This window comes from Eptatretus burgeri, chromosome 4 (genome assembly GCF_056783735.1).
Source record: "Eptatretus burgeri isolate ZD-2024b chromosome 4, Ebu_testis_v1, whole genome shotgun sequence".
Lineage (NCBI taxonomy): Eukaryota > Metazoa > Chordata > Myxini > Myxiniformes > Myxinidae > Eptatretus > Eptatretus burgeri.
This window is the reverse complement of record NC_140964.1, coordinates 34,509,640-34,537,572: the sequence shown is the minus strand read 5'-3', so window position 1 is coordinate 34,537,572 and position 27,933 is coordinate 34,509,640. Positions and strand designations below refer to the sequence as shown.

Here is a 27,933-nt window from a genome sequence, read left to right as displayed (position 1 = left end):
ACCCCTCCTGTTGGGGAAATTACCATCATTCCCCCACGTGGAGATTTTCTCATTGTAATTTGACATTTCAGCTTTATGTCGTTTTCTTGTTATGTTCATTTTGTAAGTGTAAAGGTTAAAAACAACAAAGAACCCCCCCATGATGTGGTTTGTCAATTTTATCCGCTGACTGGATATTTTACAAATCGCTCCCTGAGCCGAGGTGAGCAGAACAAGCTGATTCGATGTTGTTTGAGGTGCGGATCCAGATCCACCCTCTCAGGACGATACAAAACGTGGTGTTCAGCTTGGCGGAGGTCCTTCTCCACCGAGTGCTGTTCTCGTTTCTTTTGTTGTTTTCAGCGCCACGAGAGCTATCGATCGTGATTTCGTTCACTTTTTAGAAATCCTGCAGGGTTTACGTTTCATAATTTATATATTTGTATGTTTTCATCAACTACTTGTGAAATAATCCATGCAATTCAATGAAAAGTCGATGATTGAACAACACCCGAACGAAAGGTATTTGTGAAAGTGTTTCACTCACAGACCGTGAATGGGAGTGGTAAAATGGCCGATCTGTGGCTTCAGTTGGTCATGTGACGTCTTTTGGCCAATGAGCCCTCCATGACGATCGTGGAGACCAACGATTTAAAGGACAATGAAAGAGAATACGAAAAGGCTGGACAAGAGGAAGAAGAGTAAGAGAAGGACGAACAACAATAAGAGGAAGATGATCATGAACGAAAAGAATGTGCGGAAGCAGAATAACGAGGAAAAACTTCCGGGTGATCTTCTTCACCTCGTGCACTTTCTGCAACGCAGCTCGTCGTCGTCGTGGTCGTGGTCGTGGTGGTGGTCCGGTCAAACCCGAATGGAAGAGGTATGTTTGGAATTTTTTTTAATTTAAGCCTGAGGAAGATCTGTAAAACGTTCATTTAAACATAAAATAATATATTTTCGATGATGATCGGGAATTAAGATAAGTTAAAATAGTTTTTATTAAATGCATGTTGAGGTGTTTGTTGATTTATTGAGGTGCTTGATGGAAACCTTCCTAATCCCCAAAAATTAAAACAAAATGATCGTGTGGGTCTAAAATGTCACATCCTGGTTAACATTCCACCAACATTCCATCTTTCGTTAAACTAGCGGTCACGGGCGGGAGTTCTCTCCTCGATCCGCCTCCGGTACGTGATGTCGCTCCGCGGCGTTTAAAACACGTGGTGCTCCGTGTCGGTGAGCAACACGTGGTGCTCCGTATCGGTGAGCAACACGTGGTGCTCCGAATCGGTGAGCAACGCGTGGTGCTCCGAATCGGTGAGCAACGCGTGGTGCTCCGTATCGGTGAGCAACGCGTGGTGCTCCGTATCGGTGAGCAACGCGTGGTGCTCCGTATCGGTGAGCAACGCGTGGTGCTCCGTATCGGTGAGCAACGCGTGGTGCTCCGTATCGGTGAGCAACGCGTGGTGCTCCGTATCGGTGAGCAACGCGTGGTGCTCCGTATCGGTGAGCAACGCGTGGTGCTCCGTATCGGTGAGCAACGCGTGGTGCTCCGTATCGGTGAGCAACGCGTGGTGCTCCGTATCGGTGAGCAACGCGTGGTGCTCCGTATCGGTGAGCAACGCGTGGTGCTCCGTATCGGTGAGCAACGCGTGGTGCTCCGTATCGGTGAGCAACACGTGGTGCTCCGTATCGGTGAGCAACACGTGGTGCTCCGTATCGGTGAGCAACACGTGGTGCTCCGTATCGGTGAGCAACACGTGGTGCTCCGTATCGGTGAGCAACACGTGGTGCTCCGTATCGGTGAGCAACACGTGGTGCTCCGTATCGGTGAGCAACACGTGGTGCTCCGTATCGGTGAGCAACACGTGGTGCTCCGTATCGGTGAGCAACACGTGGTGCTCCGTATCGGTGAGCAATCCAAACACTATCTCATCAAAGATGCACAATTTGGCGGGGAGATCCCAAAACCTCCACCATTACCGTCATCTTGAGACGGCTCACCAGATTCCAACGGGGGCGAGGACATGACCACAACGATAGGAACCCTTCATTTTTATATAACATAAGCCTTGTGTCCCTGGCAGGTCATCGGTGGAATGGACAGCTTCATGGAATGGCTCCAAACACAAGGCCTGAGAGAAGAAACAGCCCAAGCAGTGATCAATGTACTTGGAATTGATAACCAGAAGGTTCTTCGAGCTTGTAGAGAGTCCGATACATTGCGAACAGAGCTCCTCTCTCTCTCCAAAGAGAAATTTAAATTTGCAATGTATGCTGACTTTTGTAAATTTGTGAAATCTTTTTTGAAGCCGCAGGTTGTACAGCTCGCGGGCTCTTCTCTGTTGGGAACTCTGTTCGTTAACTTGGAGAATGTTGTTCGAGAACTTTCCAGTTTCTGTCAAAACTTTACTGGATTCCAAAATGTGCAGCTGGAAAACGTTCCTGGTTTCTTTGGAATTGGTTTTAGTGATGTCTGCAACCTCGACCACCAGGATGATGGATTAACACCCAAGTCTGGTATGTCACTATTTTATACTCCCTGCATGTCAAAAAATACCTTGATCTTCCATCAACGTTTTTAGTTTTTGGAACTTGTACAATCTCCTTTGGAACAATTTGTTGTTGTCTAACATGAATGTGGACTTTTTATATAAAAGGTCAAAACATATTTTGACCTCCACTGATGAAGTCGCCTGTCTACGGGGGTTACCCCACAAAATATGTATTTGCTTTCTTCTCCGAAACTACACATGCAATTCTGATAAAACTTTACGACAACCTTCATCGCCCCTGATGTACCAATGTTTGTTCACAACATTAAAAATAAATTGGGGTCTAATGGAGGGTTGCACCCCAAAAGAGGTATTTGCTTTCTTCGCTAAAACTACATACACGAACTTCATTCACATGGTCCACAAGTCTTGGGGATACCAGGGTGTTCAGGAATAATTAGGTCACATAGTTTGGCAGCAATATTAGTTTGAACGAAAATCTTTAAAAAAAAAAAAAAAAAAAAAAAAAACTAACTCTTGAACCACTTAATCAATCGACGTGAAATTTTACAATTGTGATCTCTTGGTCATGGGAATATATGTTTTAAATTTCAACCTTATCGGACGCATGGTCTGGCAGCCAGAATCATTTAATATTTTGAATGTGCATTCAGCGATTTCAATCAAACTTGGCACAAGTTTGTATAATGATGTAATAATGTGGGCAGAGGCATATCTGGCGACGTCGCTACGTCGAGGAGTGCCTTTCTAGTTTTTTTTTCTAAATTACGTTAAATTCCAAAGTGTTCTGTGTTGAACAGCACTTTTAAGTTATCCCCATTCAGCAGGTCATTTGTTTACCTCTCATGGAGGCATGGACATGCTTATCCTTATTTAAACAGCAAAATTAATTCCATAATTACGCTCGCCAGAGGAGTGGTGATTGCATTTGGGTCCGTTTGTCACTCGGAATTTTTTTTTTTTGATAAGTACGTTGATCGCTTCCATTTGTTTGTCCGCTCACTTTAATTGCCTACAGGTCGCAATTTTAAACCGATCTTCACAAAACTTCACCAAATGGTGCAGTTGGTGGTCCGACAGAATCCTATTCATTGTTAAGGTCATCATCCACCAAATGTCAACTTTTTGAAGTTTCTAAAATCCTCAATGTTTATCTGATTGACTTGAAATTTGAAGAGCATTTAAATATCAGGTCACTGAATTCAACCACTTATTATTTTTGAGGTCAACTTTAGCCAAAAAGGTCAACATCGGCCAAAAGGTCAACATGGTCCGAATTTCTAAAATTCTCAATTTCCATGCGATTGACTTGAAATTTGAAGAGGATTTGCATGTCAGTTCAGTGAATTCAATCAGATTATTATTAAGGTCATAAGGTCAATGTAGGCCTAATTTCTGAAATTTAGAGATAGGGCCAAAATCTATACAAACATATGTATCATCATATCTCAAAAATTTGTGGACGAGTTATGACAAAACTAGGTGGATGAGTTGGTTAGGTGACAAGAACAAGTGGATTAGAATTTGGTTCAGATCCAGCTGATCAGTGGGATACAAAATGTAAACTGTTTAACCTGGCAAAGGTATGCGCTCTCCCGAGTGCCGTTATACTCTGTTCTTGTATCGCTCTGTGAGTGATTTTTCATCTGTACATTTGTTACCTCCGCCCACGGAAGGTGGATGGAGGTTATGTTTTCACTACTGTCTGTCTGTAAGTGATTCTTCACTATTGAGTGGTCGGGCAAAAACAAAATGATATACAACATGATATCTCGAAGTTGTGGACGGATTCGGATGAAACTTGGTCTATCAGTTGGTTTCGTGACTAGAACAAGCCAATTACATTTTTGTTCAGGTCCGAATCCATATCCGGCCTATCACTGGGATACAAAACATAAACTAATCAGCTTGGTGGAGGTATGCACTCGACCGAATGCCCTTCTATTTTATTTGTTTGTCTGTACAGAACTTGAGTATGGTTTTTCTCTGCAACTGCTTGTCAGATTGACACACAATTTTCACCATCGGAGCGACGACTCGTGTAGAATGTTTTAATGATGATTATGACCGCAACTCACGTGGTGTGGCAGTCGAGTTGGAAAAAGGAAAAAATTTGGACCTCTGTATCTCCAAAACAGCTCCATCGAAAAAATTGAAACTTGGCTCATGGCAAGCACTCCTCATGGAGAAGAAGAGTTTTTTTTGTGTGATGTCATATGTTCTGCCTTTATGATGTCATTGTATACGTATAATGCTACATCTGATCTGCAAAAACAAACAAAAAATTGTTGGCAGCCACATTCTTTTTTTTCAAATAAAAAAGTAAAAAAACCTTCAAAAATCCTCTGAAACAGTTGAATAGATCATGAGGAAACTTTACAGCTATGACCACCTACTGTATCTATGAGTAAGAAAATGTTCCACACCAATGATGTCATCGGTCACATGTTTTGGCAGCCATATTGGGTTAACCCTAAAACCCCCCCAAAAATCTTCTTCTCTGGAATGGCTGGCCAGAGGGAGACTTCATACACATGTTCCCCAGCTTTAGGGATATCAGGGTGTTCATGAATAATTGATAGGCCACATGGTCTGGCAGCCATATTGGATTGAATATGAAAATCTTAAAAAAATTATTTCTCTTGAACTGTTTCATCAATCGACATCCATCCATCCATTGGGACCATACTCCCTGCAGAGTGTTGGTGATGCCTAAGCAGTCTCTTGGGCTATTGGACACAATTCTGGAGGGGTCGCCACTCCGACACAGGATAACAGCCAGCCGGCACTCATTTTGCCGACCTCGGAAGGATGACAGGCAGAGTTAACCCCACCTGGTATTATTTCAACAGCTGAGTGGGATTTGAACTCAGGATCCTAGGATCCCAAGCCCACCACCCTAACCATTAAACCAACACCAGGCATATTGATCGACATGAAGATTCACAATTATCATCTTGTGGTTATGGGAATATAAGTAGTATCAAAAGGGAGACTTTGCCGCAGTAATGTCTACCATTTCTCAAAGTCGCAATATTCACTCGCTTACGCTCACTCATATTTCTCCTTTTCAAACTGGTACACATTACTTCCTCATAGCGCTCCTTTTTGATACTACTCCCTCTGTCAGGGGCTGGGCTTCGGCCCCTTTCATATGATCATTTCCTTAATCAAATTGAGTCATCATAATAAGTGTTTTATTTTGAGGAATAACTTAACTTATTCACAATTCAAAATAATTCAGCGGTGGACTGTTACCCCCCCCCCCCAATTACTTTCTTATTTACCACCCTCTGCATATAAATATATAACCTTCATCCATCCATTGGGACCATACCCTTGGCTATTGGGCACAATCCTGGACAGGTCACCACTCCAACACACTATACCAGCAAGCTGGCACTCATTTTGTTGACCTCAGAAGGATGACAGGCAGAGCTGTCCCCACCTGATATTCATTCAACAGCCAAGGGGTATTTGAACTCAGGATCCTAGGATCCCAAGCCCACCACCCTATCCATTTAATCCATCACCAGGTATATAAGAGCCCCCATTGCGTTCGTATTTCCCTCCTCTGTAAATAAATGATGTTTATAACTTTTTATTGTATTCATTTTTCGAAACCCATTGAAAACTTGGTTTATTAATTAATTTGGATGCTTGTTTCCAAGATGAAGCAAGTCTTGTGTTTTGTTTACTCCTAACATTTTTCCATAGTCTTCCAAATACAACATTATTTGTGATTTTATAAAAGTTCTTCAAATCATTTGAAGCAAGCTGTTATCTTTTTGTGTCAAAATGAGCCAGCCTGTCTTGAAAACCAAGTTCCCTCACCCGAAGCAAAAATTCTACTCGGGAGATGGAAAATGTTATTCCCTTCCTTTGAGAGACACACCTGAAAACCCCATTGTTTCCTCATTTGTGTGATGTCATCAACTTATCTTATTTATTGTCAAACGCGAACTTCGGCTTGTTTCATTCAGAGAATGGAGTATTTAGAGGTTGAGGAGTACTCCGACCTTGCAGAACAATCTTTTTCACAAGAGGAAAGGTGAGATCCATAAACCGATTCATTATTTGTTGTTTTATACAGAACCAAATCACTGTACGATTAATAATTATTATCCCCCGCCAACTTCGTTGGTTGGCGGGGGATATAGAAATGTGTTCCGTCCGTCAGTCACATTTCGTTTCCGGTGCTGAACTACAAATCCCCTCAAGATATCTTTATGAAATTTGGTACACATATTAAGCAAGTGGTGCACTGGTGCCTTTTGATATTTAGAGATTTCCCCCAAAAAAATTTCTGTCACTTTCCATGGAAACAAGTTGGGTATTAATAAATAATTGATTGAGGTTAACCTTTGTTTCCAGAGCATAGTTGCAAAACTATTAACAATTTCTTTATGAAATTTGGTACACACATCAAGAATAAATTGAACTGGTGCCTTTTGCTACTTGTGAATTGATATAGACATAAGTTGCGTCCGTCCATTCGTCCGACCGTCCATCACATTTCGTTTCCGGAGCTTAACTACAAATCCCCTCAAGATATCTTTACGAAATTTGGTACACATATCAAGCAAGTGGTGAACTGGTGCCTTTTGATATTTACAGATTAAAAAAAAAAAGTCCGTTTCCATGGAAACCCGTAACGTCTCGTTTGCGGAGCATAACTGCAAAACCACTTGAGGTAGCTTTATGAAATTTGGTATCCATATCAAGCAAGTGGTGAACTGGTGCCTTTTGATATTTACAGATTATAAAAAAACAAAAACATCCATTTGCATGGAAGCAAGTTGGATTGACACAAAGTTGACGTTAACCTTTGTTATACGCCTGATATATTTATATTTATATATATATATATATATATATATATATATATATATATATATATATATATATATATATATATATATATATATATATATCGGGGCGTATTATGTGATACCGGTCATCCGTCCATCCGTCCGTCATTTCCTGTCTGCACTCTAACTCCCAAAGTTTTCAACTTTCACATTTCATGTTTGGTACATAGGTACAGTCTGTGGAGACGGTGTGTCGCGACATACGTTCATCATCTAAAGTGGTTGCCATGGCAACCAGGATGCTGTTTTCCATGCAGTAGCACAATTCTGTATATACCTTCTTGTCCGGGCTATAACTCCCAAAGTTTTTGAACTTTCACGTTTCATATTTGGTACATAGGTACAAACTGTGGAGACGGTGTGTCGCGACATAGTTTGTCAACTAAAGTAGTTGCCATGACAACCAAGATGCTGTTTTCCATGTAATAGCACAATTGTGTATATACCTTCTTGTCTGGGCTATAACTCCAAAAGTTTTCAACTTTGAGATCTGATATTTGGTAAATAGGTCGGCAAATTGATCTGATATTTGGTACACACTGTGGAGACGGTGTGTCGTGATATACATTCGTCAACTAAAGTGGTTGCCATGACAACCAAGATGCTGTTTTCCATGTAATAGCACAATTGTATATATACCTTCCTGTCCAGGCTATAACTCCCAAAGTTTTCAACTTTAAGATTTCATATTTGCTACATAGGTACAGACTGTGTAGACAGTGTCGCGACATGCGTTTGTCAACTAAAGTGGTTGCCATGACAACCAGGATGTTGTTTCCCATGTAGTAACACATCCGTTCCTGTCCACGCTCTAACTTCCAAAGTTTTCAACTTTCACATTTCATATTTGGTACATAGGTACAGACTATGGAGATGGTGTGTCGCGACATACGTTCATTAACTAAAGTGGTTGCCATGGCAACCACTTTACTGTTTTCCATGTCGCAGCACAATTCTGTGTATACCTTCTTGTTCAGGCGTATATTGTGCTCACTTGAGCTCTTGTTAATCCTTAACAAATATACACCAGTAGTCAAACTAATATTCACTGGAACTACCTGGTCGATGGCCCACCATCGCATATTCCCGCGCGCACTGCTTTGTCCCATTAAGGTGAAATTTTATCTTGCAAAATGGATTGACTATTCTTTTCTATTTGATGTGCTTTATGACCAAAGACTTACTATGTTTACTAAATCAGAAGTCATTGCAAGCATGTCAACATTTCATGAAACATTAATTTAACACTGTCCAGCAATATAGAACTGTGCATCAATTTAATCATAGGAATGAACTTTGTATAATATTAATTACTATAATAATTATTCATAATCAATGAGATAAATACAGTAAAAGCTGTGACTGTTTGTCACTCATGGGGGCCACATAAGTAAGTTCTTTATAAAAGAATTTACCATGTATAATGGTAAATAAACTTTAAAAAAATCCGACATTGTTGTGCACTTCCCCATACATATATCTACTATGTCCCAAAGTTTCAAGTTCCTATCTCAAACGGTGTAGGAGGAGCTATTTTGACCCCCTATCCGCTAAGCACCCCCTACCCCCCAAGCACCCTCTGATCATCATGTGTTTAAAAAAATATGTTGTTAAATGTATCTCATGAATATGCTTGGTTTAAAAAGCTACAACACAATTTTTTTTTAATCGACCCCCATGACCCCAACCCCTCTGGCCCAGCTCCTAGGGGTCATATCAAAAATCCAAAAGTGTTGTGCACTTCCCCATACATATATCTACTATGTCCCAAAGTTTCAAGTTCCTATTTCAAACGGTGTAGGAGGAGTTACAGGGTAAGACAGACAGACGGACGGCGGAGACAATCACAATAATCCCGCTTTTCTTCGAAAGTGCGGGAATAAATATTCCCCTTTTCTGTATGGCAAAGATGGTATATATGTGTATATATATATATATATATATATATATATATATATATATATATATATATATATATATATATATGATGGTGATCCGAGTATGGAACTGGGAAGACATCAGAGGAGGTAATAGGCTGGTTGCAAAACAGCAGGTCTAACGTGCTGCCAAGGACATGAGTTGGTTCTCTGATATACTGTGCAAGTCCAAATTTATTCATGAGACTGGGTAGTACATTGTTGTCATGTACAGATTGGTCCATATTAAAGTCCCCTGTGATAACAATAGTGTAGTGACTAAGTGGCAGCTGTTCCAGTAGAGATCTCAAGTTGAGTAAAACCTAACTGATGGTCTAACTCTAAGAACCTAACTGAAGGTCTAACCTTCTTCTTCTTCTTTCGGCTGCTCCCGTTCGGGGTCGCCACAGCGGATCATCCGTATGATCCGCATAGTGATTTGGCACATGTTTTACGCCGGATGCCCTTCCTGACGCAACCATGGTCGCCTCTTACGACACAGGGATATGGTACACCTATTTTAACCGGGGTATATACCGGCCCAGTATACTGGTACTCATTTCGCCGACCTCGGAAGGATGACAGGCTGAGTCAACCCCCTGGTGTATTAATTCAGTGGCCCAACGGGGTTTGAACTCAGGACCTTTTGGATCCCAAGCCGCTGCCCTAACCACTGCGCCAACACCAGGCTATAACTGAAGGTCTAACCTAACTCTCAACTAACCCTAACTGAAGAATCTTTTGATGTAAGGATGGTTGTTGAAACTTTGTGTAGAACTGATAATGTAGAGTTTTATCTGAGGGAAATATTCTTTCTAATTGAATTCTGTCCCATTCTAGTGGAAAGCTGTTATGAACCTGTTGACATTGCAATTGTATAAATGAGGCCTCAATCCTGTCTGCTGAAGTCTAATGGTGGTTGGATTTTGTCCAATAATTAGATGGTTAGCATAAGCAGCAGCAAATGCACCACAGTCATTGGTTGAGCCTTGATTCTGGGGGTTCTTGTAGGCTAGAGTAATAGTTTGATGTCTCACTCCAATGTATAGCAATCGCAATTGTGGAAGTAACCTTTGTAATCTTGTGGGTGAGTAAACTGTATCATAAACAGTTACTGTATTGGTCTGCTGATGTGAAACCACATAATGACGATCAATATAGTGTATCTGAGTACAAGTTGTATCAGAGGGAATTTGAAAGTTATCATGTGACGGGCTGCTTGGTATATGAGTTGGTGGTAAAATACCAAGCAAAGAACTCCATCTATCCAACACACTAACTGGCAGTTCTTGGTTCCCTAATATTACTGTAGGGTTGAATGTCACAAGCTGCTCATCTTCAAAATTATTTTACACATCAACTACCTGATGCTGATGTGTTGACACATTATGTTGAGCTTGCTTACTATGTAAGCTGAGGGTTAGTAGATGGTGGACACATGGTGGTAGCATTGTCGAGTTGGCACATTAGTATTAGCCTGCTGTGATACCATATCTTGGTGTGATTCCTGTGCTGACACATTATAGTGAGACTGCTGTGCTGACACATCAGGTTGAACCTGTGAATGTTGAAGTGATTTGGGCACAGACTTCCTTTCCCTGTCTCTTCTCTTCTGTCTTCTGTCTCAAATAGGCATTCTGTCAAAGAATAAACATCTGATTAATTATTGCCTTCAAATAGATTGTAGACATTAATATCAATACATACGGTATATAACTTTCCTAAAAAAATACGAATCAACAATAATTCCTCATGAAGAATACATTTTATTTCAAGCACCTGGATTTATGGCACAAAAACATTTAATAAAACTATCTTATCTGTTACCTTGGTATCTACAGCTTTTCTGTCTGCGGGTTGATGACGGACTTCACCACTGTGCTTGACCTGAAACAAATTTATTTCCGTTAGTAATGATACAGATTTGCAGAGCCAAATTGGCTTATTGCACTATTGTATTGTATAACTACAAACACATTAATATACAGGGTGTCCAAAAAAAATGTACTCACATTTTGGCTCCTCATAACTCATTGAATTTTTCATTTAATTTCAGATCAAATTGACCATAATAATGGCAGAAGTATGACTAGGTTTTGAAGAAGAAAATTTATCATAAAGTGCTACTGGAAGCACGAAAACATCATGGAAGTGCAAAGACAATTTAGAAGACATTTTCACAAAGATCCACCAACGCGACGCACCATTGCTCGCATCCGAGATAAGTTTGAAACAGATGGAACTGTGCATGACGTCCATAAGGAGCGTTCAGGAAGACCACGGTCATCAACCACCCCCACAAAGGAAAATCAATTGCTGGAAACCCTCCACCGATACCCACGGAAATCTGTACGACAAATGGCTCATGAGACAGGAATCCCAAAATCAAGCCCCCATCGCATTTTGAAGCGAATTGATTGGAAAAGTTGCATTCCAAAATTAATCCACGGTCTAAATGAAGACGATCCTGACCGGAGAGCTGAATTTTGTGAGTGGTATCTGGGCAAATGCGAAGAAGATGCAGCATTTCAATCCAAAATTGTTTGGAGCGATGAGGCCAGCTTCAAGTTAAATGGCTCAATTAACCGACACAATTGCACCTACTGGGCTCCGAAAATCCGCATGTTACTATGGAACACCATTTAAACTTACCAGGGGTTACCGTGTGGTGTGGGATATCAGCATTGGGCATCCTTGGGCCATTCTTTTTGACCAAACTGTCACTGGGGATGTTTACTTAAACTTGCTGCAGGAATCTGTCGGTCCACGTGTCGAAGTAAAGAGATATTTGGTGACAAAGAGATTTACTTTCAGCAAGATGGAGCACCTCCCCACGACCACCGTGATGTAAGGGCCTATCTCGAAGCAACTTTTCCGAACAGATGGATTGGGCGAAGAGGTAGTGTTGAATTCCCTGCGCGTTCCCCAGACCTCACTCCAATGGACTTTTTTATGGGAATATTTCAAAGATAAGGTTTACGGATCAAAACTAGCAACAGTCGATGAGCTGAAAGAGGAAATTGAAAGACAATGTCTTGCAGTTCCAAATGAAATGATTCGTAACGCTGTTGAATCCATTGGTCCGCGTTATCGGCTGTGTTTGGAACGTGATGGTCATCAGTTTGAACATTTGTAAACATGCATTTATCTGTTTATACATTTAACAATTCATCTTGTTTCTAAGTCAATAAACAACGCATTTATTATAATTTAAAGAGTGAGTACATTTTTTTGGGACACCCTGTATATATGGTTTTATAGAAATTAAAAAGCTCATATTAGATGGCTGAAAGAAGCTAAAAAGAAATCTTGCAAAGCACGGAAACTACAGTGTTATGTAATCATTCAAAGTTACTGCAAAGTATACATAGAAGTTGTATTACAAAGGCAGCAAGAGCTCAAGTGAGAATAATATACGCCCGAACAACAAGGTATATACAGAATTGTGTTACTACATAGAAAACAGCATCCTGGTTGCCATGGCAACCACTTTAGATGACGAACGTATGTCGCGACACACCGTCTCCACAGTTTGTACCTATGTACCAAATATGAAATGTGAAACTTGAAAACTTTGGGAGTTAGAGTGCGGATAGGAACGGATGGACGGATGGACGACCGGTATCGCATAATATGCACCGATATATATATATATATATATATATATATATATATATATATATATATATATATATATATATATATATATGTATGTATATATATCTATATCGGGCGTATAATTATTATCCCCCGCCCCAACAAAGTTGGCAGGGGATATAGAAATGGGTTCCATCTGTCCGTCTGTCACATTTCGTTTCCGGAGCTTAACAACAAATCCCCTCAAGATATGTTTACGAAATTTGTTACACATATCAAGCAAGTGGTGAACTCGTGCCTTTTGATGCTTACAGATTAAAAAAAATTCCGTTTCCATGCAAACAAACTGGATTGGGACGAATTTCCCTGATAATCCAGTATCTTAAATGACTTGTAAGCAGAGTGAAAACCTTGTCCTCATTTACTATGGCGGGGGATATCGAAGACTTTGTCTTCGATGGATGCTAGTTTATTGTATTTTTTTTTCTTACAGGCTGTCCCCAATAACAAAGTTGATAACTGATGTTGATAATGAAGCCAATGAATACCATGGAGAATGGCAGAATATGAATGAAATCCTTACAGAACTTCAGTTCGAATGGAATTAAATGACGTCATGGCTATGTGGTTGAAAGACTTTTCAAACACCTTGACGTTGTATAAGTCAAAAGAAAGGTGAGATAAATTATACCCCTGTCTGTGTCTCTCTCTGTCTGTCTCTGTCTTGGTCTCTCTGTCTCTCTCTGTCTGTGTGTCTCTCTGTCTCGGTCTCTCTCCCCCCTATACACAACCTTTTTATAAGCATGAGAGACAACTTGGTGTTAATTTTTCCCTGCTAGTTTTTTTTATTTCCAGCATTAAAAATGAACCAAACAACATGATTGGTTATGCAACTAATGAATTTCACAACTAAAAAGATGCTTGGTACTACAAAATTTTAATATAGACATAAACAGACATTTTGAAGGACATTATCATAAAAAGAAAACCACAGCTTTTCATTGTGCTCTCTTCAGGTGAAATTCGCACAAAGTGAATGAGTAATGGTGAAGAACAGTCTAATAGACGCCTATCAACAGTCAATTCTGTTTGGACGTTCTCCACTGATGCGTCATCACCTCCCAATGGTCAAGGTGGGAGGAGCCTGTTCAGTGTTCAGCTCTCCAATTGGAGGTTGCAGAGTCTGAGGCGGAGCCGCAATGGCTGTTGTAGAATCTTCTTCATAACCATCCGTGATCATGAGACGAGTTTGTATTCCTCTTCTTCTTTGCACAAATAAGCAAAGCGAGTGGACAAACTCTTTTTGCCGATATAACATAGGGTCCATGGAATAGATAAATGTCGCTTCTTGTATTCGGCGATGTGTTATACTTCGTCCTCTACTCAATATCTTGAATGCATCCACATTATAATATTCAGCACAGTTTGCATTCTCAATCAAATGCTGTCCAATAGCAGATGCACACGATGTTGGGATTGATGCTGGGACCTTCCGACAAGCACGTACCGGCTGTATTCGTGTACCAATTGTGTTTTTTTCATGTACCACAGAATAAAACAGCATGTCCCTTTGTCCATCAGAATTAACGATAACCATTGTTTAGAACCGAGTTGAGTGAATTTTTTTATATAGTCTTTCTTTGTAAGTGTGATTGAATCGCTCAATAACAACCGCTTTACCTTCATTAAAGGTCAGGTCAGGTATGGGAGCATGTGCCAGAACAGCGCGTCGCTGCGTCCACTTTCGGCCGGTACTCCAGGGGCCTCCGTCTGGCCATCCCCCAGGCAGATGCCAGGCCCATCCCCATCTCCTTGAGATGATGGTCAACCTGCTGCAACCATGAGGCACGTGGTCGGCCCACTGGCCTCCTCCACTCATGAGACTCCCTCGCTGAGAGAATCTGGTGAGCAGGATCAGCGTCAGGAAAACGAGCCACATGTCCATACAGCCGCAGCTGATGCTCACGGACTATGCAGGTAACAAATCTCATCCGAGTCTCTCTCAGCAACCGCTCGTTGGACACAAAATCCGACCAGCGATAGCCAAGGATTCTCCGAAGAGACCTGGTACCAAAGGAATTAAGTCTCCGTCTCAGATCCTTGGTCAGAGTACAAGTCTCGCATCCATAGAGCAAGACTGGAAGTACCAAGGACCTGAAGACTCGGACTTTCGTCCTCCCGCACAGGTACCGGCAGCGCCACACCCCATGATCCAGTGAATCCATGACTCCCCAGGCCCGACCCAGACGTCTATTGACCTCCGGCTCACAACCTGCGGAGACATGAATATCACTGCCAAGGTAAGTGAATCTATCCACGACCTCAACATCCTCACCACAAACAGACACAGACAGGACAGCAGCATCCAAGATGTCACTGAAAGCCTGGATCTTAGTTTTGACCCAAGAAATCCGTAATCCCAATGGCTCCGACTCCTCATTCAGCACCTCGAGGGCCCCCAAGAGGATGTCTAAATTCTCCGCAAAGATGACTGCATCATCTGCAAAATCAAGGTCCGAGATCTTGACATTGCCAAACGATGCACCGTAACTTGATCTCTCCAACATCCTCCCAAAAATCCAGTCCATACAAGTGCTGAAAAGTGTGGGGGCAAGTACACATCCCTGACGAACTCCAGTAACAACTGGAAATAAGTCAGAGATGGTACCACCACACTTCACAGCTCTCTCAGTACCAGAGTAGAGTTCAGACATCAGATCGATCAGTTTCGGTGGCACCCCACGAAGACCAAGAATCCTCCAGAGGACATCCCGATTCACTGAATCGAACGCTTTACAGTGATCAACATAGGCTGCAAGCAGCCCCTGCCGAAACTCTCGTCTGCGTTCAGTGAGGACACGAAGTGCAAGGATACGGTCAATCGTTGACCTCTTTGGTGTAAAGCCTGACTGCTCTGGACGCTGGTGCTCAAGCAGATGGTGGCGAACCCTATCAAGAATTATCCGAGCAAAGACCTTGCCCGGCACTGAGAGCAGCGTCACCCCTCGGTAGTTGTTGCAGTCTTGGCGATCACCCTTCCCTTTCCAGAGAGGGACAACAAGGCCCCTCTTCCAGTCAGTTGGGATGATGCCTGTGTTCCAGGCAGAGCACAAAACTGCATGCAACGACACGAGTGCAGCATTTCCACCAACCTTGAGAAGTTCAGCATGGATGCCACAGATCCCTGGAGCTTTGCCCCGTTTCAACTGGTTCACCGCAGCCCGTGTTTCCACAAGCGATGGTGGACCACAGTTGATTCGAGGGTCAGCAACAGGGATTGCAACACCCTTGACGTCCAACTCGACAGCTGGGGGATCAGCCTGGTACAACTGCTCAAAGTAACCGGCCCAGCGGGCCTTCACTTCAGACTCCTCTGTCAAGAGCCTACCACTCTCTGCTCGAACTGCAGTGCTCCGAGGGATGGGCTTGGATGAACGTAATGCGCGAATTCCCCTGTAAGCGGGACGAGAATCACCTGTCCACAGGTGATGCTCTACCCCCTCACAGATTCCTCGCACATAGGCCTCCTTGTCCACCCTCAGTGCACGTACAGTTTTACGCCTCAGCTCCCTGAACAGCTCAGCTCTGCCATTCAGCCTGGCCCTGCGACTCTGGTCAATGGTATCCAGTGTCCCTTGAGAGACAAAATTCTTCTTTGTCCTGCGGTGAACTCCAAGGCATCCACCGGCAACATCAAGGACGGTGGTTTTGAAGGTGCTCCACAACTCTTCAGGACCCCCCAAAGCACCCAGACCCCCCAAGTGTCCACTCAGCCTGTTCGCAAACTCCTCAGCTACTCTCTCATCCCTGAGCTTGGCAACATCCAGCCTAGGCTGGGATGGTACCATTCTCCAGGATTTAAGGTGCAGCTTTAGAGTTGCTACAACAAGCCTGTGGTCAGTATTGAGGAACTGAGCACTCCGGTAGACCCTGCAGTTCTGGATCATCCTCCAACGACCGTCAATGAGGACATGGTCAATCTCCTTTGCCACACCGCCAGCGTTGGAATACCAAGTCCAGCGATGAGCTTGTGGGTGCTGAAACCATGAACCAGCCACCCTGTCCATGACTTCTTGCAAAGTCAAGGAACTTAGTGCTATTCTGGTTCATAGTTCCTGACCCATGGGGACCAACACACACCTCATAACCATCCCTATCAGTTCCAGTCGATGCATTGAAATCCCCCAAGACTAGAAGTGTATCTCGTCTGGGGCATTGATCAACCACAGACTCGAGGTGTGGCGTAGAATGTGTCCTTCACGGTGAGATCACTCGCCTCAGTCGGAGCATAAATAGAGACCAGGGAAATGACACCTAAGGAGTGGCGAATCCTTAATCTCATAATACGCTCGTTGACCGGTGTTACCTCAATTATCATTGGGGTGAGCTTATTGGACACAGCTACAGCAACTCCTTGGGTATGGTAACCATCAGAGTGACCAGACCAATAGTAGGTGTAACCACCCACCATTATCTCGCCGCAATCCGGTCTCCGAACCTCAGAGAGAGCTGCAATCCCGATGTCCAAACGCTTGAGCTCAGATGATAACAGAGACAGGTGATCATCCTCTCTTAGGGATAGGACATTCCAGGCACCCACCCGAAGGGACCGCCTCAGGTTAACCCAAGGAGACCGCCGTCTGGTGGACGACACCTCAGCACCACTCCGACACACACTCCCGCAATCTGACGCAGGGATGTTACCCCGTAGTTTCCCTCCTATCAAAGATTGGGGGTCCCGAAGGCTTTGCCCCAATCCTGTCATCCGGTGAGCTGCCCTGCGAAGGGAAGCTGCACAGGAGGTACTCCCACGGAGTGGGTTTTCAGATTTTTTTTGCGTTTTTGCGTTTTGCGGAATGAAGCGTTTTACGGTGGCCGGAGTGCAAATCCTGCCACCAACCTCCTAATAAGAAGTAGCTCAACTGCAAGAGGACGTCCGCAGACACAGTTGGGCGCTAGATATGGATGGCCGTTGGCTCACAATGAGCTCCTCCGCCCTTTGACAGGTTTTGTTTTTAATCCTGCTGGGTGTCCATATCCAAACACCCTCCTCACCAGAAAACCTGGTGGGGGAGACGGTTTAGTCGCCGACAACCCGACCATGGAACAGGTTAGTACAGGTTTACATGGTACCTGTAGCAGGTCACAGATCGAACCTGACCTGACCTGATAATCACCTGATTAAAGGTGCTGTATAATATAATGTTGTTATTTTAAAGAAAATTCATAAATGTTTTGTTGTAGAACCCTGTACCCTCATCAGTCCACAATTTTTTAGGTTTTCTCTTGCTTTTATTTAATAAATGTTGGAAGGCCAACATAAGAGCTGTTTTGTTTTTCAAAGGGACAACCCACGCATATCTACTCCTCAAATCAATAATGATTAAAGCATACTTGTACCCCCTATCATTATTGAGTTCAATCAAGTCAGCAGACCAGATATAAGCAACTTCTTTGGAACAAATCTTCCTTATATTAAACTTTGTGATAATTACCTTCACAAACTTTGTTGCGAAGGTTATGTTTTGATTGCTGTGTATTTATTTATTTATTTGTTTGTGTGTTTGTTTGTTTGTTTGTTATTCGCATAACTCCAAAAGTATTGAACTGAATCGCAGCAAATTTGGTGGGATGATTGGTTATTATCCGAGGACCATTTGATTAGATTTTGGGAGCGATCGGGTCAAAGGTCAAGGTCAAGGTCATGAAAAGGTCAAAATCGTCTTTTTACCATAGCGTGGTCAATTTGTATCGAATTTACATGCAACTAATGCCAAAATGTTCAGAATTCAATGCCCCATCTTGTGATATGTAACATGACACAATGACGTAATAACCATTATTAGCGTTTGGGAGTCAAAGGTCAGGGGGGGGTCACGACATTGCAAAATGTGCGGTTTTAGTCATAACACGGTCAATTCTTATCCGATTTGCATGAAACCAACACCAAAATGTTGACTGTTCTGTTCCCCACACTCTAATACCAATTACAAAATTAAGAGTACAAAGGTCAAGGTCGAGGTCATGAAAAGGTCAAAATCGTCATTTTGCCATTGTGCGGTCGATTTTTATCCAATTTGCATGCAACCAATGCCAAAATGTTGTGAATTCAATTCCCAATCTTGTGATATACGATATGACACAGGAAATTTAATGTTTTTAAGCCATCATAACACATCTGAGATGGCAGATGTGGTATGGGATTAAATACCCTCACAATCAACGGTTTCTGGGGGGGGGGGCAAAATGTAGTGTTGGCGAAGGTATGCGCTCTACTGAGTGCCCGTTCTAGTTGGTTTATGTAATTTATCAATCTTAATGACATCATTGGAGCCGATAAGTTTTTTTTATTTTTTTATTTTATTTTATTTTTTTTATTTTTTTTGAATTTCCAAGCCCAAGTTTCAATTTAGCATTGATCATCTTCACGATGAACCTATCAACTCTTTTTCTCAAGGTTGGATTTTGTATCAGACAAATTTTTCGATCTGCTTCGTGTTTTTCTTCCAATGTCGTGCTATTTCCATAATCAATATTGTGCTTCATACACACTTCATCAACTGTTTTTAGGTTTAGACCAAGGTTTAGGATTGTCAGCCTCATCTAATCTTTTATTTACGTTTGTTCTTGGACCACAGAAAGAATACCCTGGCAAATGTAATTCCCCTGGTATTCCAGTTGTAAATTTATTTCCTGATAAAAACTTTTGGATATCTTTGATATTTGAAAAACCCCCACGTTTTTGTTTGGAGATGAATTTACTCTTTTTTTTTTTTGAGCCACACACCGAACATATCCCTTTTTGTACAACCCTATTATTTTTTGTACAACCTATTATTTTTACTCTGAGTTTTGTTTTTACATTTGAGACAATAATGAATTTATTTATGAGAAAAATTCCTACAGAGTGAGAAAACCTTTTTAGTTTCCAACATGCACATTTAAATCCTAATTTTTATAATATGTAGAATCCTTAGAAATGTCTTCACTTTCTCCTTCATTTATGAAGAAAAAAAATGTAAAACTTTAACTAGCATACCAACATCATCAATAATATAATATTTTCCTTCTTTCTCTTCTTTATCTCCACTTTCTCGTTAAAATATTCTCCCTGAAATTGATGTTAATACTCGACGCATATATTTTTCCTGGACTTGTCAATTCTTTGTTTTCCTCGTTTGTGCATTGAGATCGATTTATTTTCAGTAATATCCCCAATCTTTTAAAAAATCTCACTGGTTTCCATATTTTTATATTTATTCATTCTCTCTCTTCTTTCTTTCCTCCTTCTCTCTTTTCTCTCTCTGCCTCTCTGCCTCTCTCTCTCTCTCTCTCTCTCTCTCTCTCTCTCTCTCTCTCTCTCTCTCTCTCTCTCTCTCTCTCTCTCTCTCTTCTCCCTCTCCTCCTCCTCCTCTCTCTTCTCCCTCTCCTCTTTCTCTCTCTTCTCCCTCTCACCTTCTCTCTCTTCTCCCTCTCCTCCTCTCTCTCCCCCCCCTCTCCTCCTCTCTCTTCTCCCTCTCCTCTCTTGCCTCAGTTTCTTCAACTCCTTCATCCCTTACTCCCCTTGTACCACTTTCATCCCATATACTGTAATATCATACATATATTAATCTGCATTTCTTGATATTCCTGCATCCAAAATATATATATATTTTTTTTTACAACAGGAAAGCAATAAAATTTCTTCTGAATTTCTAAAAGAGCCTTGTTTTTTTCTCAACTTTAAAGTATTTTCATTATTTAACATTTTAGTTAAATCCAAAGTTGTTGGTTTAGTAACATCAGTATAAAGCCAATCATGTGTTGAAAATACCCCATTCTTATGTTGTAGAACATATCTATCTATAATTCCAGCAATCTCTGTGTGTCTGTCTGTCTGTCTGTGACCGCCGTTTCTCGACAACCGCCGGTCCGATCTGATTGAAACTTGCCAGAAATATTGCTGGGGACCCGCGGATGTGCCTTTTCAAGGTTTGATATTAATCGGATAAGCGGTTCCCAAGTTACAGCCATTTATCTGTCAAACAATGACAATACACGGTGCGATTACGTCACAATTGTTTATTTATTATTATTATTTTTTTTTGCACGATTGACGTCACAATTCTTCTTCTTTGTTTGGTATGACGTCACAATCGACGCTGGGGACCTGAGTATGTGCCTTTTCAAGGTTTGATATCGTTCTTCATCCGTTTCAGCTATTTCCCAAGTGTTTGCAAAGGTTTGAAAGCTGTTTTTTCCCAAGGTTTAAATTAATTGTTCAAATTATTAATTAATCCCAAGGTTTGAATTTTCCCAAGGGAAACAGCTGTTTCCCAAGGGTTTGAAAGCTGTTTTTTTTTCCCAAGGTTTGAATTAATTGTTGTGCTTGGTAGACATTTGTGAATACATTTACAGAGAGAGGGGCGAGAGGGGGGGGCGAGAGAGAGGGGGCATCACAATTCTTCTTCTTCTTCGTTTGATATGACGTCACAATTGACGCTGGGGACCTGAGTTTCCCAAGTTATGGCCATTTATGATACGGTTGGTCCGATCTAATTGAAAAAATGCCCCAATCCAGTCGTCGTTTACGAGAGCGAAGGAACGAAGCTGCACATACGGGCACGCACCTACAGGCCCGCACTAGTTTATTAAAATACGGAATACCCTTTTCTTGTAGGTATGCTTAGACACCGAATTGATCACTTTCTTGAAGCTTTCTTGCTGTCATTTATGCATCAGAAATAAATGACAGATTAATATGATGACTGTTAATATCTCCCCATCTTCCCATAATTAAATTGGTTTGTATTCCCTTACTTTCAATATATAATCCTGTTCTTTGTGTTTTCATGATATAAACTTTGGCAAAACCATTATTGATTTTAGCCTTATTAAATTTGTTTATTTGTTGTTTGCGAATCGTTCCTCCACAAAAGTCATTCTTGGCACCAAGTGGATACTATTCTTCCTTACGAGACTGATTTAATTCTTCCAGGTCTTCTAGGTTAATTTTAAATGACCAATTATACCATAAATCATTCATATCATATCTCCAATGTTCTATTCTCATACAAACGATACACCCTTCTTAATAAAATTTGATTTTAATTGGAAGTGTGAATTCTGAATGACCCGGAGATAAAATCAACACTTCTGTATCTTTGGAATACACAGCCGTTTTATTTAAGAATATATATTGTGATAAATCACTTGATCTCATCAAGTCATTCGTGTCAGTCGGGCTTGGATAATTTATTAATTTATATGCATTTTTCATATTAATATTTTTGCCAGACCACAGTTCTGTCGTTCAGCCTGTGCCTTTGTGTAATAATTTGATAAATCAATATCAAGTTCTTGGGATACACCAAAGGTAGAACCATCTTTTCCAAAATAAGTCATTTTTATTAGATTAATAATAACATCATAAAAAAAATATTTTGTTGACTTGAAATAACACACACACAGATAATTGATCACAACACTTGGAATTTAATCCTTGGACTTGAAATGTTTGATAAACACCATTCTGTAAGAATTTCATGACTTCAACAGGTGGTGGAATACCATAACTATCAAAATAATATTTTACCTGATTTTTATAAATGCAAACCCAATGAGAACTGTTTCCATTATGATCTAAGTTCATAATAATATTCTTTGTATGTTTAGACAAGTTTGTAAATTCATCTCTCATACAAATAACCGCATGATCAATTTTCAATTTCTTACAATATTTGACAAGCTCTAAATTTGATGTTTTATTCTTTCTAAATTCTTTAAACCACTCATCAATGCTCATTTATTTATGAGAAAGATATAATTCATTACCCCTTTAAGTTAATTTTACACCTGCTTGTGCGATAGAAGAAAGCATATCTCCAACTAACAATCTCGCTTTATCAGGTAGGCTTTCAAGTTTTTCAGCAAAATCTACAATTACACCACTTCCACTAATTTGTTTCTCCAACACTTTGTTATGTCTTTCCAACTCTTTTTGAGCCTGGAGTTGAGCCTTCCTTTCGTTGGCAGTTTTCACCGCTGATGAAATGCCACCCATCAATCCTCCAGCCGCACTTAAACCAGCAAAGGAATTAGAAATGTGAGAAATCCTCCAATCGTCTCTCTTATTGAATATTTCTTCAACATTGGTTTTGACATTTGAATTTTAAGTGAGCCAGTATCGTTCAAGATTTTCACCTGTTCTCTTGTGAGCAAAACTTCAATTCTTACTGCTCCTTTTCTCTGAATTGTATTAACGTTAATCATACAAGGCTTTTGATTTTAAATACAAGATAATAGTTTATCAAGAATCATTTGATTAACATATACCCCAGTTTGCACTTTACTACTCATTTATTTATCAAAAAATTATGTAAGACTTATCATAACACCATTATCTGTACGAGCAGATACCCGTCTACGACTGGTATGGGGGACAGGACGGATGATAATACTCGGTTACGGTAGTTTCTTTGGATGTTTTGCACCACATTCAACTGCTCAGTTCATATTGGTGGCATGTCTGGGTGCCCATGGTAGCATTTGAGACGGTCGCTTTAGATTGTTGGCCTTAACACGTAGTGCCGGATGAGACTAATCATAACACCATTATCTGTATTAATCTGTAATTCTGTTTCTTCCAAAAGCAAACAATATGTATCAATTTCGTCACTCTCTCCTCTTTCAATGTATAGGGAAGTATCCACTCTATTTCACTTTATAGTTTCCTTTTGAGCACTCAGATCAAATGCATAGATTGTATATAGGCTTTTAAATGCAACCATATCCAAAAATGGGTTATTTATTACCACTGCTTTCACGCACCTTTTGGTAAGGCTTGTATACTTTAGCATAATCATGTTTTTCCCAATCAATTTATAATTCTCGTGGATAAAACGTTCCATCCAGAGAAACGTGAAGTTGTTTCACCTGAGCATTATCACTAAACGCATTATTCTTATCAGTAGCAGTATCTCCATCTGTTTCTTAAAAATAAGTCATAGGTATCGTGGCTTTCTTTCCAGAACACCCAAATTCCACATGTAAGTGGTTTGGTTCAGTTTAACGTGTTGCCATCTTATTTTATGGTATGATACATTGAGTGGTTTCTTTGAGTTTAGTCTTCTTTTCAACGTCGTCTCTGTTTTAGGATTAGGAGTATATTCACTCATATACCAACTCATTTCATCAATAACCAATTTATTCTGAGCACCAAAAGCATTAGCAATGCCAAAAAGCAATCTATTTTCATTATCATTCCTTTGCAGTTGAAATCTAATTTTAAGTCCATATAGAACTTTATCATAATCACAAAATCCAAATATACCTTTAAGAGGAACTGCCACGGTAAAACTATTACCTGATTTTGTATCATCAATATACATTCCTTTTCTGTGACTATAACTGGGGTCAGTGTTTGTTCCCGTTGTCATATCAAGAATACATCCTTCGACAGTGCTCTTACCCATTCTATCATTAAATAAATATCGTTAAATTTTATCATTTCAGATGTAACAGAGACATAATCAACTGCTGCAACTTCTTGTGTTCCAATATACTGTTACGAATCTGTGCCCGCTGGTGTGCGGACAGCCGCTTTTAGCCGAATCGCGGCCGCACGCCCACCGGACGAACAATTCAGTCGTGACTTTCCGGAACAACGCCGAAAACCAGTCACGGGTGTGCTCCAAGCGCACACCACGGCCTAGTCAATATTCCACCCGCACGCGACAGGGTCAATCACGGAATTGTCAATATACCTAATTATTCGTGCGGGCAGACGACCGAGAAACCGTACCTCAATGAAGGCCTGCTTGGACACGGACCGCTTAAGCGGTTCGTTCCGTTCTGGGATAACCGAGCGGTGTATTATCGCCAGGCCTCGTTGGACAAGATTCTATTATCGGCTATTAAAAAGCTCGCTATTATTCCGAAATACAATACGGCATTTCAATGGGGAAAATGACATGACGAACAGGTTCACATTCAAATAAGCAAATTTATTATTTGCACACGTACACAGTAATGCAGTCATGCAGGTATGGAATCAATGGGTGAAACATGCATGCAGTTGGTGTGATGAATGCGGGACAGGACAAGACGCGAGCAAGACAAAGCACTACAACAGTCTATTATTTATTATTCTCAAGCACTTAACAACAGTTCTACTTAACGGGACACGGCGCCACAACTTTCATACAAATAAACAAGGAAAGACCCCCTCAAAGACAAGGGGGTCAGACTGGACCTGTAGGCCTTTATAACGTGGAGCTTGGCGGACCGAAGGAGTTGCACGAGACCGTTGCAGGTTACCTCCACCCTCGTGGTGCCTCAATGGAGCGACCCGCGACGTCCCGTCCCCACGGCAGCTAAGGTAGCCGCGGTTGAGCCCAGGCCTTGCCAAGCGGCTGGGTGATTTGGGCTTCAGCCGGCGACGCGTTGAGAGGAACGAACGGGTCTTGATGCTCTTCCATAGTTGATGCTCTTTGTAAGAACCCTCAGCGATGCTTGAACTGTGCTGAAGCCCGATCACCTCAGACCATTTGGCGCTGGCTGGCGAGCTCTCTCCGGCTCTCTCCACACGAACGCGCAGGTCTGCGCGGCACAGCAGGTTTGGCCACGCTCCCAGCTCGCGTGTCCTCTGCTCTCCTGGACTTCTCCCCTGACTCTTTTCTCCAGGCTTCAGGCTTCCACTCGGCTCCCCGACCACTCCAGACTGACTCTCCACCGACTCCAGACTGCGAACTGGCGCTCCGCTCGGCCTTTTATAGGGCTCGAGAGACGAGATCTGACCTCCGCTCTCCGACCTTCGACCCCCACAGGCCCCGCCCCTTTCTCTCTTTTGATCCGAATCTCGGTCGAAGCTTACACAGAGCGGACGTGCGCGAGATCACCAAACTTGCTCGGTGAGCGGACCCCCGCGTGTGCCTGCAGCGATGCCGTTCGATGCGGACTCGCCGTGGCTGGTGCAAAGATGGCGTCGCTTCGGGGATGAAAGTGAGGCAATGTTATTCAGGTTGGTCTATTGGGGGAGATGCGGTTTAGGAGATGGTGAGGAGATGTCGGTGTTGTGAAGGCGGTGTGGATTGGGTGGTTGGTGGTTGGCGTTGGGGAGAGGTGGTTGGTGGTTGGCGTGGTGGTTGGTGGGTGGTGTGGAGAAGGTGGTTGGCATGGTGGAGAAGGTGGTTGGTGGGTGGTGTGGTGGAGAAGGTGGTTGGTGGTTGGCGTTGTGGTTGGTCCAAAATAACGATGGTAAAGAAAAACGGCTAACTCAAAGATCACAGCCCTGTCCACACGGATAATTTCCATTAAACAACAGTGGGGCAATCTAACTGAACACGGACTTATCGGCATAACTGATCTAAGGACTTATATGGTGCTCTGCAAATTTTCACAGCCGTAACAATACAAACGAACACTATCAAACATTTTCCAGAAGAAATAATTTATGAGTGTAGCGTCTGTGTTATTCGCAGCCTTACTGAATGTAAATTTACATAACAAGAAACTTTCGGCCAGATTCAAATCAGTTTGTTGATTATTCATTTCAAATTTTTTTGTTCCATTTGCATTATAGTCTGTTCCTGTTATCACATTTTCCTTGAAGTAGTCTTCTTTTTTCAGTAGAGTTTGAGATGACAATGGTATCATCCACATCAAAGATACTATCAATTGCTTCCATACTTTTAAAAAAAAGATGTTCAAACTTTTGAAACCCTGACCCAAGTATTTGAATTATTTTCTGTCATTCTTTGGGAGACAACTGAGTTTTGCCTTTCTTAATTTCTTTTATTGCTTGAAATTTATGGGATTCCTTTTGGGCATCTTTTATACTCTTTTTTTTTTTTATAGCACCCGCTACATTTCCCACAGCAGAAGCAGTTGAACCAATTAGGTCTTTATGTTTAAGAATAGTTGAACCTATACCCATTAGAGTATCAATTATCATTATCCCATCTCCTTTATTTCTGGGTGTGAGAACGAAGATGTGTGATCACTCGTGAAATTAAAACTAAGGATTGTGCTTCTCATTTATAAGTTTTTCAAAGTTTGCATATAATTATTATAAATCTCTTTATTTTCTGAAACTCCATACTTGTTAAATAGTCTTCCAACATTCAGTGGCAGTAATTCCACCATTATCTTGTCTATAAATATATGTACTTGTTTGTCATCTTTCAACAATAAAAAATTAATTCTCATTAGCATCTACAATTGATATTTTTTTCATTTTCATCATGAGAGAGGGAATTAAACTCATTTAACATGGGATAAAATATCTTTGTATTGACATTTATTAACTATTTTCATGTTCATTAACTGGTCTAAAATGGCTGATGCTTCATTAAAACAATTGTTATTTCCAGCCTTCTTACTACTCAACAACAATAACAGTATATTAAGTAATTGTGATGGGTCATTTGGAAGAAAACTAACACCTGAACTAAACCTACTTAAAGCCTCAATAATGTGTTTCTCCTTTTCATTCTTCCTTCTTTTACTGGCAACAGAAACTCCATCAGCAAGTGAGTTTAATAAATCAATATATGCTCTATCATCCTCATTTTTAAAATATTCAATGGCTTATTGGAATAACTTCATTCACCCCTCACAGTTGAACCTTGTCATCCATATTTTGTGAGAAGAAACATGAATCTCAGAGTTAATTTAACATGTGGTTGAACAGAACTCAAGAACCTGAATTCATCATTAAATATCAACCCCATGAGCCTGGTGTGGCTTAGTGGTTAAAGCGGTGGCTTGGGATCCTTGGGGTCCTGAGTTTGAGCCCCGCTGGCTGCTGAGTAAGCGGGGGTGGAGTTAGGCTGGGATAAAGGCTTTCAAATGGTGTGATGATTAAATATCAACCCCTTTTCTTGAACAAGATGGAATATTGCTAGTTGTTCCATTGGAATGAGACCTGCTATGGTTTTTTAATCTGTTGAATATTTATTGTTTAGGAGAGCATTCACAACATAATCAGGGGGATGATTTATCTCTTCCAGTTGTTGAAATAATCCTTCATCATCCTATTCTCATTCTTCTAGTTCTTCATCCGTCATTTGA

The 27,933-nt window shown here is 41.3% G+C and overlaps 1 protein-coding gene across 7 annotated transcripts in view; it reads left to right on the top strand.

Moving 5' to 3' along the window:
• Positions 1-27,933, top strand: part of LOC147027780 (uncharacterized) — a 71,192-nt gene that overhangs the window by 26,840 nt on the left and 16,419 nt on the right. For 3 of the 7 annotated variants that reach the window (XM_085877392.1, XM_085877393.1, XM_085877389.1), the window contains exons 1-3: positions 2,277-2,502; positions 6,482-6,549; positions 13,376-13,557. Coding sequence is in view for 2 of the 7 variants with exons in the window: in XM_085877387.1 (XP_085733513.1) it covers positions 641-862; positions 2,070-2,502 (655 nt within the window). In the remaining 5 variants the exon portion in view is untranslated. Of the gene's footprint in view, positions 1-528; positions 863-2,069; positions 2,503-6,481; positions 6,550-13,375; positions 13,558-27,933 lie in introns of those variants that run through there. The other 4 variants (XM_085877387.1, XM_085877391.1, XM_085877388.1 and 1 more) reach the window with 4 other exon arrangements.